Here is a 14,327-nt window from a genome sequence, read left to right as displayed (position 1 = left end):
CTAAAACAATTCTATTTTTTGTGTCATAATTCTATTTTATACATTTTCTACTGTAATTTTTTTTGTCCATACAGTAGAGCACCTTGAACTGCACTTCATTCGTACAAAAAGCGCTGTACCAATAACAGTTGGTTAATGGATGGATGAATGGATGGATGGATGGATCCATTAATAGATTGATTGACAGATCGATTGATCAGTTGATAGTCAGTTAAAAAAAAGAATTCCATGCTGAAAAATGAATGACTGTTACCATTCTACTCTGAATAAGTTTCTTATAAGAACTGTTGTCTCAAACAGGTCTCAGCCTGTTGATGTTTTTGGAAAATGTCTTGAAACATTTTTTTTTATGATTTAGTGGTGTACAAATAAATAAAGATTGATTGATTGATTGGTTGATTGATTGATTGATTGATTGACAGTTATTAATTTATTATGTCATTATTTATCATTATGTTGATTATACATCCCTCTGGGGGTCTCTGAGTTTGTCTTGTAGATTTTGGGTTGTTGCTGTGGCTGGCCTGCTGTGGTGGATGTCCAACATGAGTCTGGTTCTGTCTGAGATTTCTGAACTTTTAATAACTTTAACGTGTCTAGACCCATTAATGTTTTTGGAAAGTGTCCTTACATAGCCCCTGTTATAATATATAACAATAATGCTAATGCACCTAATGCATTAGTGTAGCCTGTTTGTTTTCTCCTCTGCACATTTTTCTTGATGTCTATTGTCCATCTGACACGTCTTGACCTCTTACATCTTGTTGCCTTCACCCTGCCAGCCTCACATGAGGTTGGTACAGATACACAGTCTGGACAGTGTCTGAGGTCATGGCCCTCCTACAGAGCTCTTTTCGTGGGTCACATCCTGTCCTAAGGGGGGATGCAAAGTGGACCCCTTAAACCATGGGAGATGATAGGCTGGAGGTCAAAGGTCACAACTGCTTTCTCAGGTTTCCAAGCTTGCTCAGGGCTGAGGTCAAAGGGTCACCATAAGTTGTTTGGCTCCACTTAGTACCACTGTGTCTTTGTGGATCACGGAAATGGCTTCTGTAATTGGGCTCTAAAAATGGAAGCATTTATATCCTTTGGTTAAAGAAGGGGAGCGGTGTTGATAGCAAGTGGAAATGCAGTTTCACTCTGTCCTGTGATCCATCTCAGGGCGCTCATTACCTGCTGCACAGTCAAGCACACATGTTGCGACAGTGATTTTGGTCTGGTGTGCTGTTACTGCAGGATAACAGAGCAATCAATCACCAGGAGGGCTTTGCTTTTAACTTCAGCAGACAGTCTCAGTGTGAGCTCACTGATGGGAACAGGAAGGGGTGTGTGTGGAAAAAAAACAAACAGTAGGCCCTGTAGTAAATAAAGGGCGCATTGCAAGGTAAATTTTTCCATAAATTAACACTTAACATTGTCTGATAATGGCAGTAGAATAAGTCAATCATTGGTTTTTATGTGTCATACAACAGAAAAGGGCACACACTTAGAGGAATACGTGGCTGTTTTCAGTGTAGCTGTTTAAGAAGTTTTTTTTCTTAACATCACGTCATATGACGTAGCAAAGGGGACACACATCCCTTGACTTCTATTTTAGCCAATGTAAATAATAGGTAGTGAGTGGGTGCGTGGATTTGTTTCATGCAGGTGACAAACGGGACTTTATTTTTGCATCGGTCACAAAAATCATAGTCGTCCATGGTGCCCATTTTTCCACAGAAAGATTTTGTGCCTGGTGATATGATGGAGTCTATTTTATACAGTCCATGGAGGGAGTTTCATGATGGGATACCAGAACCAAGTCTGGGTGAGACTGACGTGGGTGCTGTTCCGTCAATACAGACAAATGCAGCTTCAGCGGCAAGAGCAGCCCCTAACCAGGCTCCTGGTGGCAGACGGGCACTAGGAATGCTAGAGATTCAACCTGAGATTCAACCTGACGGAAATGTTAATCCTTTTTAACATTGGAAATGTTGCTTGGTCTTGATTTTCTGACTTGAGATCAGTGGATAGACGTCTGATAGACCTCTCTGTCTGTCTCTCTGTGGGCTTTATCATGAAGGCTGTTTCTTTATGATCTTCATACTACTTATTTTTAAAGTCAGTGTTTTTGATTTCAAACTTTAAATTTGCTGATGTGAACACAGCATCAGGCTACATATCACTAGCTAACAGTGCTCACTCACAGAGACACCTGCTTCGTTCTCCTCACACAACTCCACTGCTCTCCTATGGCCGTTATTCCTCCTAATCCTGCTCTGTTCCCTGTCTCCATCTTGCCTAAAAGTCTAAAAACTTTAACCCTGAGGACCATCACATGTACAGGAATACTGATTTTCTTCCTCTTCAATGACAGGAAGTGGAAGTAAAAATAAACGTACTGAAATGTCCCCAGGAGACCCTGTGGTTCATTAATTTCAAAATTTCTTTCAAAATTCTTCTTTTCGGTTATTTTACTATCAATTGCTTAACTGTAGTATTTAACCTGCAACATGCCCTAAGGTCACTGCACCCATGAGCCATTTCTACAGAGGTCAATGTAACTCTCAGGAGGCCAGCTGGTAATATGTGCTGCAGTGGGCTGCAGCTGTGAACCAATCATCATCTCCATTAGTGACGTCAGGAGCACAGCTGTGCCCAAGCTAGTGAATATGATCTCCTGAAGAAAGAAAAAAACTTCAAAAAGCTGGTTACCCTTTGAAATCAAAATCTTGTTGAGCCATACCCCACAGTCTCTACTCTACTTTCATGGTCCAGATACTGTTTGGCACTTAAAAACAAAACCAAGTACACAAAATTGAGGATAATCTGCAAACAGCAGATGTGAGACACACATCTTCTTCATGTCTGTACATTAAAGTATGTATCTGAATGTTTACCAGCTGAACCTCAAATACAGATGTGAAATATTGACTTAACGCAAGTAAATTGTCAAAGGTAGGGTCTGCAGAGATTTTTGTGACTTTTCAGTGAACACAAATTCAAGCTGGGCTCCTCCTCCTTGGATCAGCACCAGCAGCATTAACACGTAAAGTCATTTGTGCACTCGACACGCTGTGATTGGCTGATGTAACCATGCTTATGATCCGCCCAGAAACTTCCTGATACAACCAAAACTTCAACACACAGGCAGAGGAGGGGGTTCAATTAAACAAGGTTGAGGAAGACACACTGACACACATGAAAAAGGGCCTTAGGAACACAGTTGCGCTGGATTATTCCTGTAAAAGCTGACATTTTGATTTTTAGGAAATTTCTTCAGCCCAGAGCCTCTGTGTTCTTGTAAATTTATGATTTTATTCTTGTAAATTCACAGCTTTTTTTACCCATAAATTTATGACTCTATTCATGTTAATTTATGAGATGAGTCTCATAATTCCCTTTTATTTTTAACTTTTTAAAAAATGGCCCTTATCCTCTGTTGTATTTAAAACTTTGTAAAGATAAAAAAAAAACTGTACAACCCATCCATAACCGAAATAATGAATGGAAAAAGATGCTGTTTATGAAGTGTACTACTGGTTTGTAAAAAAAAAAAAAAAAAAGAAAGAAAAGAAAAAGGAAAGCCTGAATCAATCCTTTCAAGGTGGACATCACATCAGGATTTCTGCTGAATTATGCATCTGTTTCTTAAAAGATAAAAATTTGAAGGTGGTAAATTTTTACCAAACTGAATTATTTCCACCATCTTCACTGCTCATAATGCCTGAATGTAAATGCCAGTGATCCTGCACTTCACCCTAACAGTCCTGTGGATTTGAGAGCATGAGACTTAGTCACTTAAATCGCTCATTACAGAAGAGTCAGGAGGGACAAGGAGGTCTTAGAGAATTACTAAAGCAGATTTGTGTCAGGAATAATGAACTGCATTAAACCCATGATTAAGTTGATGTGTGGGTGTCTTTTAATCGGGGCCCCAGACATATCGTATTGCATTACAAGAGCTTGAGGCAATAGTTAATCCTTAAGACAATGTACAAAGTAGACCACAGGCTACTTTCAATCCAGCAGAGCTGATAGACAATGTTAATGTTACTCAGTAAGCCCAAAACATGGGCTCAGCTCATGTCAGTATGTGGGTAATTATCTGAAATCTCTCCAACTCTCAGACTTCAAACTGATAGAAGAGCTGCATTTTACATGTGGAGCCAGAGTTCAGTTGTTACCTAAATGTTCCTTAGAGGTTATGTAAGAAAGTGGGATTACAGGTCCCAGGCGTTCAACAGCCAAAAAGTTTTTACAGTTAAACCAGGTTTCAGCTGGCAGGGCCACCCAGTCCACAACAATATCTCAACCATTATTACTTTAAAAGGGAACTCTCGAAGTTTCCATTACGTCCATAGCTTCCACTAACACTTCAGATAAATGTCAGAGAATGTGAGGGGATTTAGTGACACAACGAGTTCACATCCTATGAAAACACATCACCCATGGAGGTTTCAGCGAAGGCTTTCTGTTAATCTGACTTGGTTTAATACATCAAGTTCAAAATGTAAACAAACTTCCCCCTGGGGTAGATGACAGGGTGTCCTCCACAGAATATAAAGCTTAGTCAGAAGTTTCACATAGTAAAAACTAGGAAAAGGGCAAATGAGCTAAATGTCCTCCCAGAAAAGCTATTAAAGATTCTGAATACTGTGCTTTGTTTACTGCACACAAAACATTACATTGACATTTTCTTTATTATAATAACTATAACCAGACTAATTTGTAGTTTAGCCCTTAGAACTATGCACTACACAATGCCAAACTTGCATTTTCCCCAGTTTCACATATTTAGATATAGACATATAGATAAAGACATATAGATACACATACACTTTCCTTCAACACTGACCACAGTGAAGTCTTGGCCTTGACTAGCCAAAGCTATTATATATATGGTACACATACAGACATACGTATGCAAAGGTCAACAGAACATTGAGTCGGTTAAACATCTCACATTTTATTATGTTCTGTCCACGCAGCTCAACAAACCGCTCACAGAGTACACAGGCAAAACATTCCTACTGTACGTACCATTTATACAGTGTGTCAGTCAGATTTATCCTGATGACATTACAAACATCATAATAGATTACTATGTAACATACATAATGTCATATATATTTCAAACATCTGCTCCACATTGCTGTTAATCAGTTATTGGCTGAGATGGAGCAGAAAATCAAACAGCTGAATAATAGGCTTCTGAAAAATAAGAAGCAAAGTAAGAATCTGTTTTTTTTTCAGTGATTTCACCTCATTTAGCATTTAAGAAAATTATTTCAGAAAAAGAGAAAGCTCTGATAAACCAACCAACAAAAATAAATTAAAATCTGTTGTCTGCTTATGGCGAGAGACCCTGTGAGTTGATTTATATCAGCAAGTTGGAGTTACCTCGAAGCTGGAGCCACGTCATTGCGTCACCGTAAAATGTCAGTATGTCACTGCATATGTGGCCATTGCAGACACGCTTGCTCTGTCCTTGGCCCCTGACATAGTCGGTGCTTCGCTCTGGCACAGCAAAGAGTTGGTTCTTGCTAAGACCCTGTTTTGAGCACCCGGAGCCAGTGTTTTTTTTGTGGGAACACAGGGAACTGGGGCTAAGTCAGGCACTAGCCTGGAACGAGCACAAGCACCAGCTCAGTTGAAAAACAGGTATGAGTCACTTTGGTTTTGGTACTAGGGATGGGAATTGATAAGATTTTGTCAATACCGATTCCCTTATCAATTCTTGTTGTGAATTTTTCTTGGTACAAAAAGTAGCTTTACAGGTTTTCTGTGTCAACAACATTTAAATGAGTTTATACTGTAAGTGAATAAAATGTAATTGGTCCCTGAGTCTGGATATTTCTGGGCAAAATTATACAAAAACAAGAAAAAATTGCACACAATGTGACGTTGATGTACTGTGTGGTAATACATTAATAATTCAAGTAGGCCATCTAGTGTCTCAAAGTGGTTATAGCAATGGTTTAAGTTGTTTGGAAGCTTTTCGTAGTTATGAAGTCAGCCATGAGCCAATAGCCTGTTAGCTTTTGACATTTGAAATTCTCAGTATTTTTTACAAAGAGTTGATGTGATATGTTTCTGTGATGAAAGTTGAAATTCTATTCTGAAGCTGAAGTTATACTTATGTATGCTAACTGCTAGCATATCAATGCAGTTTCCCATATAGGTTAGCATCAGCGTAAGCGCTATTTTGTTATTTTGGTAAATAAGGTGATTTATTCCATTTCAAATGTACTGAATATGAATCTCCTGAGAGAGAGTAATGTATATTTTTTATGAAGTCAGTTCTTCAGTAAAACTCCAAGCTGAAAATCCTGAATCAATACTGGAATCGTTAAGCACAAAGACTGATGATATCGATGGATTGAAAAATTTCTTATTGATTCTCAACAGGAACCAGTTTTCGATTTCCATCCCTATTTAGAACGGAGTGCATCACAAGCACTAGGGGCGCACTTTCCTGCTCTGTGTCTGATTTACATCACTGTGTGTCAACCATGTGGCACCACTCAACTTAGTGCTGCACTACTGCTTGCTTGTAAAATGTAACAGCTCTGAAATGTATTCAGCTGGCTATCTAAGTGAACTTTTTAGTCAGGGTCAACAAGGCAAACTCTTGAACCTTACACATTTTGTTCCACTAACCTCTTTTAGTAGGCATAGACAGGAGGAAACTTGTAGATCTCCAACTGCCTGGCTGATGAACAGTACAACAACTGTATCAACACATCACAGTGAGTCCCTGCAGGAGCTTTCAGTACGTACAAACCTCAATGGTTGGACAACAAACAAGTTCAAACCAGAGCTCCTGAAGAACTCTGAAGAATTTGTAATCATTTACATTTGATTGTAGTCCAAGAGAACAAGTTGAAACAACTTAAATCAGTTACGCCTCAACCTGAAGTTGTAGAAACGTGTGGTTCAAAAACAGGGTGCTTGACTAACTCTGATCCTCACGGGGAAAACAATTTCATCACTGACCACGACGGACTGACATTTGGCAGTTTCTGGTGACCTTATACCCTCATTTTATCAAAACAGAAAGAATCTATGACAAGTGTTTTAGGCTGAAATACAGTGTAACGCACACACACACACACACACACACACACACACACACACACACACACACACACACACACACACACACACACACACACACACACACACACACACACACACACACACAAACACAAACCTTAAAGAGACTTTTTCAACACAGCGTACCCTCCACTTGAATCTGCTCACATTTCTCTCAAGTCAGCTGTGACCTGCAGTGCATGAGCTGTGAAACTTTATTGACTCCATCATTTTCAACACTGGTCCAAGTCCAACACTTCTGACTCCTATCCAAAGGATCAGACAGTGGTTACAGCCTTATGTTCACTGTCTTTTTGGGCATAGATGAAGGAACATTTCTGAAAACATCACAGCTCAGCTCATGTATCCTTATGCAATGCCTCTGTTTTGCCCACTGAATGAAAAGTTGTATGAATCTTGGGTCATCCTGGAGAATGTTAACATAGTTGTTACATCTGACTCAGCCACAAAGAGGTCTGTAGATCCAGTTTTGTCATCGGTCACAGGATACTTATTTCCTTTTTCTTTACTGGACACAAACATATTTCTTCCACCAGGACTTGGAGAGCATCTTCATCTTATCTGCTGTGCTGCGGACCTTCCTCTCCCTCCTCGCCCTCCTGTCAGAGTGTCGCAGCCCCACAGCAATTGCAGCATCGAACACCTCCTTTAGGTTTTTCTGTGTCAGTGCTGAGCACTCTATGTAAGTCACTGCTCCTATTTTTTCTGACAGTGCCCTTGCGTCTTCTTCCAACACAGGTCTTTCCTTCCTCCTGGCCAGCTCAATTAGCACTTTGACGTCTTGTCTCAGGTCGCACTGTGTGCCCACAAGAAGGATTGGTGTGAGGGTGCAGCGGCGGCGGATCTCGGGGACCCACTTCTCCCAGATGTTCTGAAAGGAGGCAGGGCTGACCACACTGAAGCAGAGCAGCAGGGCATCGGCTCGGTTGTAGCAGAAATGGCGAAGTTTGTCAAATTCATCCTGATGAGGATGGAAACACACTGTTACTGTTGTGCCGATGTGTAAAACTTTAAAACATCATAAAAAACATTTAAGTTTGTCTTTGATGATGATAATGATGACCATTGTTCCATTTTCCACCCAGCCTGACGTCACACTCATGTTTTCTCACTCGACTGTGTCACATTACTGGAAAAGGAGCCACTGTTTAAAAGAAACAGTCTTAAGAGATTTCATGTTCTGGTAATTCACCACACACAGGCTGTGCCTTCTGATTCACATAATCTACAGTAATCTCCTAAATTAACACTCTAGGGCCACACAGCTCTGTACAAGGGAGAATTAGAAAAAAAAAGTGAAAAAAAAAGTGAAAAAAAAAAAAAAAAAAAAAAGAGAATAAAATCACAAATTTAAGTCCAGAGCTGTGGGCTATCAGGAGAGCCCCTGTACAAAAAAACATGAGGACAAGTGAGCATCTTGTGAAGTTATACTTTAGTATAGGTTTCACAAGTAAGTACTTATTTTATCTTTTGGCTCACCAATGACGATGTTATGCTGATGCCACCTTTTCAGCTAAGAAACAGAGGATTGTTAAGAACTCTAGAAGAGTTAAAAAGTATTCACAGATTTGGCTTTTCCCCGATCAATAACTCATCAGTGGGACATTGCTTTTACAAATCAACGGCTCTCTGCAATCACAGCAAAGTAGACAGTGAGCCACAATGAGCAACCTTAAAACAAACTTTTCTCAGAGCTGGGGAACTTTCATTAGCCTCGATGCAGAGCGAGCTTTTGTTCAAATGAAGTGTCTGCAAGTTGCAGCCCCAATAAAATATGATACAGAAATGTAAAATAATTTTACCCAGGAAAGCGTAGCTTAGTTATCATAATCATTTTACAAATGTGATCTAATGTTTTTCATACTTAATTTCTTAGATCCTCTGATAGCCAATAGCTAATATTATTCTCCGAAATTTATGACAGTGTTCTCTTAAAGGGTAACCCACACTTTAACATGGGACTATCAGCGCCAATATTACAGGTTATAGGTTATTTCAAAATGCTGCCTCTTAGTCTCCTGATCCGGAAGGACTGGATTGATTTATGGCATGTCTAGGTCTCTATGACAGCACCACGCTGACTGATGAAGTTTAGTAGTGAGAAGAAAGATCTGTGTTTTTCTCTGCTGAAAATGATTTCTGTGACTAATTTTGCAGTGATGGACTCAGGAGCCTAAATGTCAGACAGAAAAAGGACAGAAGAGCAGAAGACAGATAAACAGGAGAGAGATACAGCCCCACCTAAAAGCTAACACGGGGCTAATCTGTTCGTGATAATGTTGATTCCAACCCGCAGTCAGCAGTTATTCTGCAGTGGTCTGTTCAAACTTGAGAGTCTATCAATAAAATGAAGAGTGAGGTTATGTTAGCTCTGCTTGGTAGATGACTGGCAGGACATCACCAGGATTTAGTAACATTAACCATTAAGGACATGTCTTAGAGCACAGGGCTGTCACGTTAGCCTACAGATACATGGGAGCACCGAGCCGCAGATAGCACTACAGCATTACTATAGCCAGCCACTACAATGTTTGCTCGATGTCATGTTTCAAACCATATCACTATTTAACTGTACTGACAAATACCTTACCTCACCTCGTTGTACGCAGTAAAAAGTTGTTTTGAGCAAAGAAAATTTGTTTCGATCCATCTCCATTTAATGCCAAAACAAACACACGCCTTGCTAAAAGTAATTTACGACAGTGTGCGGAGACTCTGGGCCAGAAGACAGAGAGGCAGTCCAAGTAATACAGATCCTCCTCAAAACATATTTTAATTTATGAGATTAATCTCATAAATTGACCTTTTTGTGGCCCAAAACCTTTGTCGTAGCTATGGCTAAAAAAGATAGCTCCCAAACATTTTAGAATAGGTTTGAAGGTTCAAGGAAATTTAGAGACAATGCAGAACTAGTGGAATTCAAACACAGCAGACACATTCGTTTCCCATACAAGCATTTTTACCCTGTTAGATCAAATGATATGAGTTTCTGTCTGTATTATTCACACATATCAACATCTGGGGAAAAAAACCTAACTCTGTTTACCCGTCCTGGCTGCAGCTGTTATCTTTTTTACTCTGTTCCTTTCCCTTGCTTACTCACGTTCTTCTCCTCCCTCTTTCTGTTTGGCACACCCTGACCTGTTTCTGGCCCAAAGCTTCACTCGTATAAAATTGCTAAGGTACAGTAGGTGTTGTACTTTCATCTGTTTGCCCCTGCTTGTCTGCCTGTGTTTATACCATGGAGTCTGCAGTTTTGACACAGCAAGCTCAACTTGCTGTAAAGTTTTATATGTATTAGAAACTTGTCTGAATGCTGTTTCCTTAGAGTCTGTGTCGAGTAGGCAGTGCCCCTCAGCGTCTGTGAAGGCCTATTCAAGCAGAACTCTGTGTCCTGAGAGTGAAAACTTTACTTTCACATAAAGATCCTTTCAGGGTTGTCTTAAATTTGAGAGAATACATTTTGTCTGAGCAGAAATTAATTTTCACTTTTTTTTTTGCTGCCTTATCCTAGCCTAACCTTCTCCAAGGCAATTTCTAAAAGGATGAGCGAATGAGAGGAATTCATGAAAAATTGAATTTTTAATCTAATATTAGCTTGATCAATTCAGTGTAGAACAATACAGAAAATTACAGCTTCAGTGCCTTTGTTTTGAGCTCGGTCTATCTATATGAAGGTAACAGTACAGTATAAGATGTTTTACTTAGCTAAAATAAAAAGAAGAAAGTTTTTAAAATGGACTTAGAACTTTTCATGAATGATCTTAATACTAATTTTGGGGATGTGATAAAATTTTGCAAAATGAAAATATGGCAAAATAAAATTCAAAATGTGTGAAATAAAATCAAGTTAAAAAATTAAAGGAGGCCTGAATTTCTGCAGGTACTCTGCTCAAAACATTTAGTTTGCGGAAGTCTGACCCTGATAACATTGGAGATACATTAGCACTGTACAACTCAGCAAGTTTTTTTTTAAGGTTTGGCTGAAGACGCATCTGCCTGGATCAGTGCTTCTCACATTTCCCCCCCTACTGCATTGGGGCACAGGAGACTACTGTTTGTTAGGAGATCATAACTTTGGCATACAACTGTTTTAAAGTAACAAACTTTAAGTAACATTAGTTACGTTTGATCGAAACTACAGCAAGGCAGCGTCAAACTGCTTGTATCGTTGTGTTTCCCCTTCAACAAGATGTCTGTATCAGAGTTTGAGAAAACACTGTTGGTCATCCTCCTCATCAGCTGAACAGGAAATATAACTTCACTGTTTTCAGACTGATCCACTGTAAGCTGCTTGCAGTGTGGAGTTTCCACAGTTTTGGGAAGGGTGCATTTGATTTAATCACCCAGTCTGCCCTGTTTGAGGAATAGCTATTGTGGATGGATGTCATTTTTCAATGGGATAAGACGTTAACTTCAAAGATAAACTCTGCGCAATGTTATGTGCTGTAGTTCTATATATATATAGTAAATCCTAATATTACTCCTAATTTTAAAGATAACAATGCCAGTTATGTAAGTCAGACATTGAAATGAACTCTTTGAGAAAGTAGTATAAAGACAATCAACAAAAAAAGTTATTTCATATAGTGAGCCCTAAACTGTATTTTGTTTCGTATCGGGAGTTGACTATTTTGTTTCACCCCAACTAATTTTACAATACTAATATGTCAACAATGACACAGAAAAATTCCAGTGACATGTCCATAGATTCTCATACATCCAGGTCAAGGTTATTCTGAAGCCTCGAAAAACAACACAACTGGACTGTGTAGAGTTGGGAAGACATTTCGCCAATTATCCAAGAAGTTTCATCACTTCTGAATTGAAGGAACTGATGAACATGTCACAGCTGGTGTACCCAGTAGGATGTTCCCATGTATAGAGGCATTACATGTTTTTTTGAGTGATAAACTAAAATTTGATGAAAATCTAAGAAATCACAAAAGTAATTACGATTGACCTGTGAGAAACAGATAAATAAGAGTAAATATGAGATTTCCCAAGGAACCATAAAATGACTCGTAATTAAGGAGACATAATTGGTCATAATTAAAAAGACATTCCTCTGAGAACCAAAAATGTGAGCCCTGAGGGATCATGAAACTGATCTGGCTTCTTGGGACTATGAATAAGACAAAAGGTATTGAAAAGACTGTTGTAGTAACTAAAGTATTTCAGTCATGTCAAAATGGTTGATTGACACTAGAACAGCTGTCACCGCCACTTTAAGAGTCAAAACACTAACATCGCTTACATGTTTTATGTATGTGTAGACTGGCAAAGGTTTGGAGGCTTAGAGTGTCACTCAGTGTGATGACGATATCAGGAAAAATGGTGGTGAATGTGTGTGACTGGAACTCACCTGTCCTGCAGTGTCACACAGCTGTAGTCTCACTGGGTTTCCATCCACCTGAACCACTGCTGTAGACACAGAAACAGACAGAGATACTAAGCCACAGCTGTTGAGATAACACACAGGTTTTACTTCAGAAAAACTTCTCTGAAATAAAGCTCAAAGACACAAAGACCGCCTGGCCTGCTCAGTCTCGCCCACCTTGACTCTGTCACAGTTGAGACCAAAGCACTGAACAGTCACTGTGGGCTTTGTTCTCTCTCTTGTTTTGACAAAGGCCATTCAAAGGTAGTGATATGAGGGGGGAAACACACAGATTCTGTGACTCTCTTCCAGTTGGCCACAGTTCAAGATTGGAAAAGTGAATGAGTCATCTAACTGAGTGTTTCACAATATTCTCTTCAGAAAAGAGAACACAAGGCGGGGCAAAAGGCACATGGAAACATTTACAATACGCCTGAGGTACGTGGTTTGTTGTGCCACCTGATCAAAGGGTTTGCTGGATCTTTCAAGTTGAAGAGCAGAACTCACAGAACTGTGTTTTAACAAAAGCAAGGAGAAAAGTTGGAGGAAGGGAAAGGAAAAAGAGAGATAGCATTGTGTTATCACTTCATAAACTCTGACATATGATACTGCTTTGACTTTCCAGACTCAAACTAGCCCTTATCTTCCCCTCTCCTCTGCACTTCTCTCACCACCTGCGGCGTTGCATAACAGCTCAGAAGTTTCAAGAGGACACAGAGAATGAACAGAGAAATGACATCACCATTAAGGGCCCCCTCCCATCCACACAATCAGTCTCTGTCAGGCCATGGTTGAAGAACAATCTCTGCCTCTGAGCCACAGGAACAGATGTGCCAACTCCAGTACAGAGGAGAGGGCTCCAAGCAGGAAAGCTGTCAGTTTTTATTTAAAGTGTTAATCTAGTGTTTTTTAGCATTCAAAATGTCAAGAAGAAAATGTTGGGATAGTAAGGCAATGAAAGTCAATAAATCAACACACCATGTGTTTTTTTATTCCTGTGCCAACCAACAGTTTAAAACATGTTTCTCTTTCGAAGGATTTTCTTTCTGCTCTGTGTATTTCAGCAACAACAACACAGAAGCTTGTTGGGGCAGGTGAGCAGTTTGGATATGTCATATAGGAATCTTCTGGATACAGTATGGAGGAAAACTCGTGAATGAGCACAGACTAAATGAAATACTAACATCTACCATGGGCTTAAAAATGGAGGTCGAGGAAGGGTTACACATACAATGGGACTAATGCCAATAAAGTTTTGTCCACAAACTTCACAGTGTAACACTTACAAGGATTTTACGGTTATTCACTACTTAATGCGGTATATTGGGAGATGACAGCCAATCTAGGTAAGTTTGGGTATAATGCCTACATTTTGTCGCACTTGGAACCAATGAATAAATGAGTAAAACCGTTTCTAGGAATCTTTCCTCCACCTATGCTTACCCGAAAAGTCATCAAACGCTGTAGGAACGTATTTGGTCGGGTATCCATTCGTCGTATAGCTGACCACCAGGCTGGTTTTACCCACCGCTCCGTCTCCGAGTAGAATGCACTTCAACAGCCGACCCTCCGCGTGCCCAGGCCGGGCGGGTTTAGAGCTGTGAGGGGGCACCGGAGGGGCCATCCAGCTGTAATCCATGGTGTCAGGAGGCGACATTCAGTCACTCAGTCACCGAACTTTCCGGGCAGATAAAAGTCCCACCATCAGAACAGGGTTTCTTCATTAATATAATATTGCTGATTCCTCATAGAAACGTGAGTTGGACCGGCAATGAAATGTTTTCCTCCCTATCAAATCCACCGTGTCAAGTCACCACACACAGATCAGGTGCCGACTTCGCAGTTCACA

At 39.9% G+C, this 14,327-nt stretch overlaps 1 protein-coding gene across 1 annotated transcript; it reads right to left on the bottom strand.

Moving 5' to 3' along the window:
- Positions 1–4,476: 4,476 nt before the first annotated feature.
- On the bottom strand, positions 4,477–14,327 carry rhoub (ras homolog family member Ub). The gene is made up of 3 exons (XM_074679880.1): positions 13,922–14,327; positions 12,464–12,522; positions 4,477–8,059 (listed from the first exon to the last, which is right to left on the bottom strand). Exons 1-3 carry the CDS (start codon positions 14,133–14,135, stop codon positions 7,604–7,606), a joined length of 729 nt encoding a protein of 242 aa, XP_074535981.1. The 5' UTR covers positions 14,136–14,327; the 3' UTR covers positions 4,477–7,603.

The sequence above is a fragment of the Halichoeres trimaculatus genome, unplaced genomic scaffold (genome assembly GCF_033239565.1).
Source record: "Halichoeres trimaculatus isolate MK-OKI-2021-1 unplaced genomic scaffold, fHalTri1.1 fHalTri1_scaffold_9, whole genome shotgun sequence".
Classification (NCBI taxonomy): domain Eukaryota; kingdom Metazoa; phylum Chordata; class Actinopteri; order Labriformes; family Labridae; genus Halichoeres; species Halichoeres trimaculatus.
This window is presented reverse-complemented; position numbering and strand designations above follow the sequence as displayed.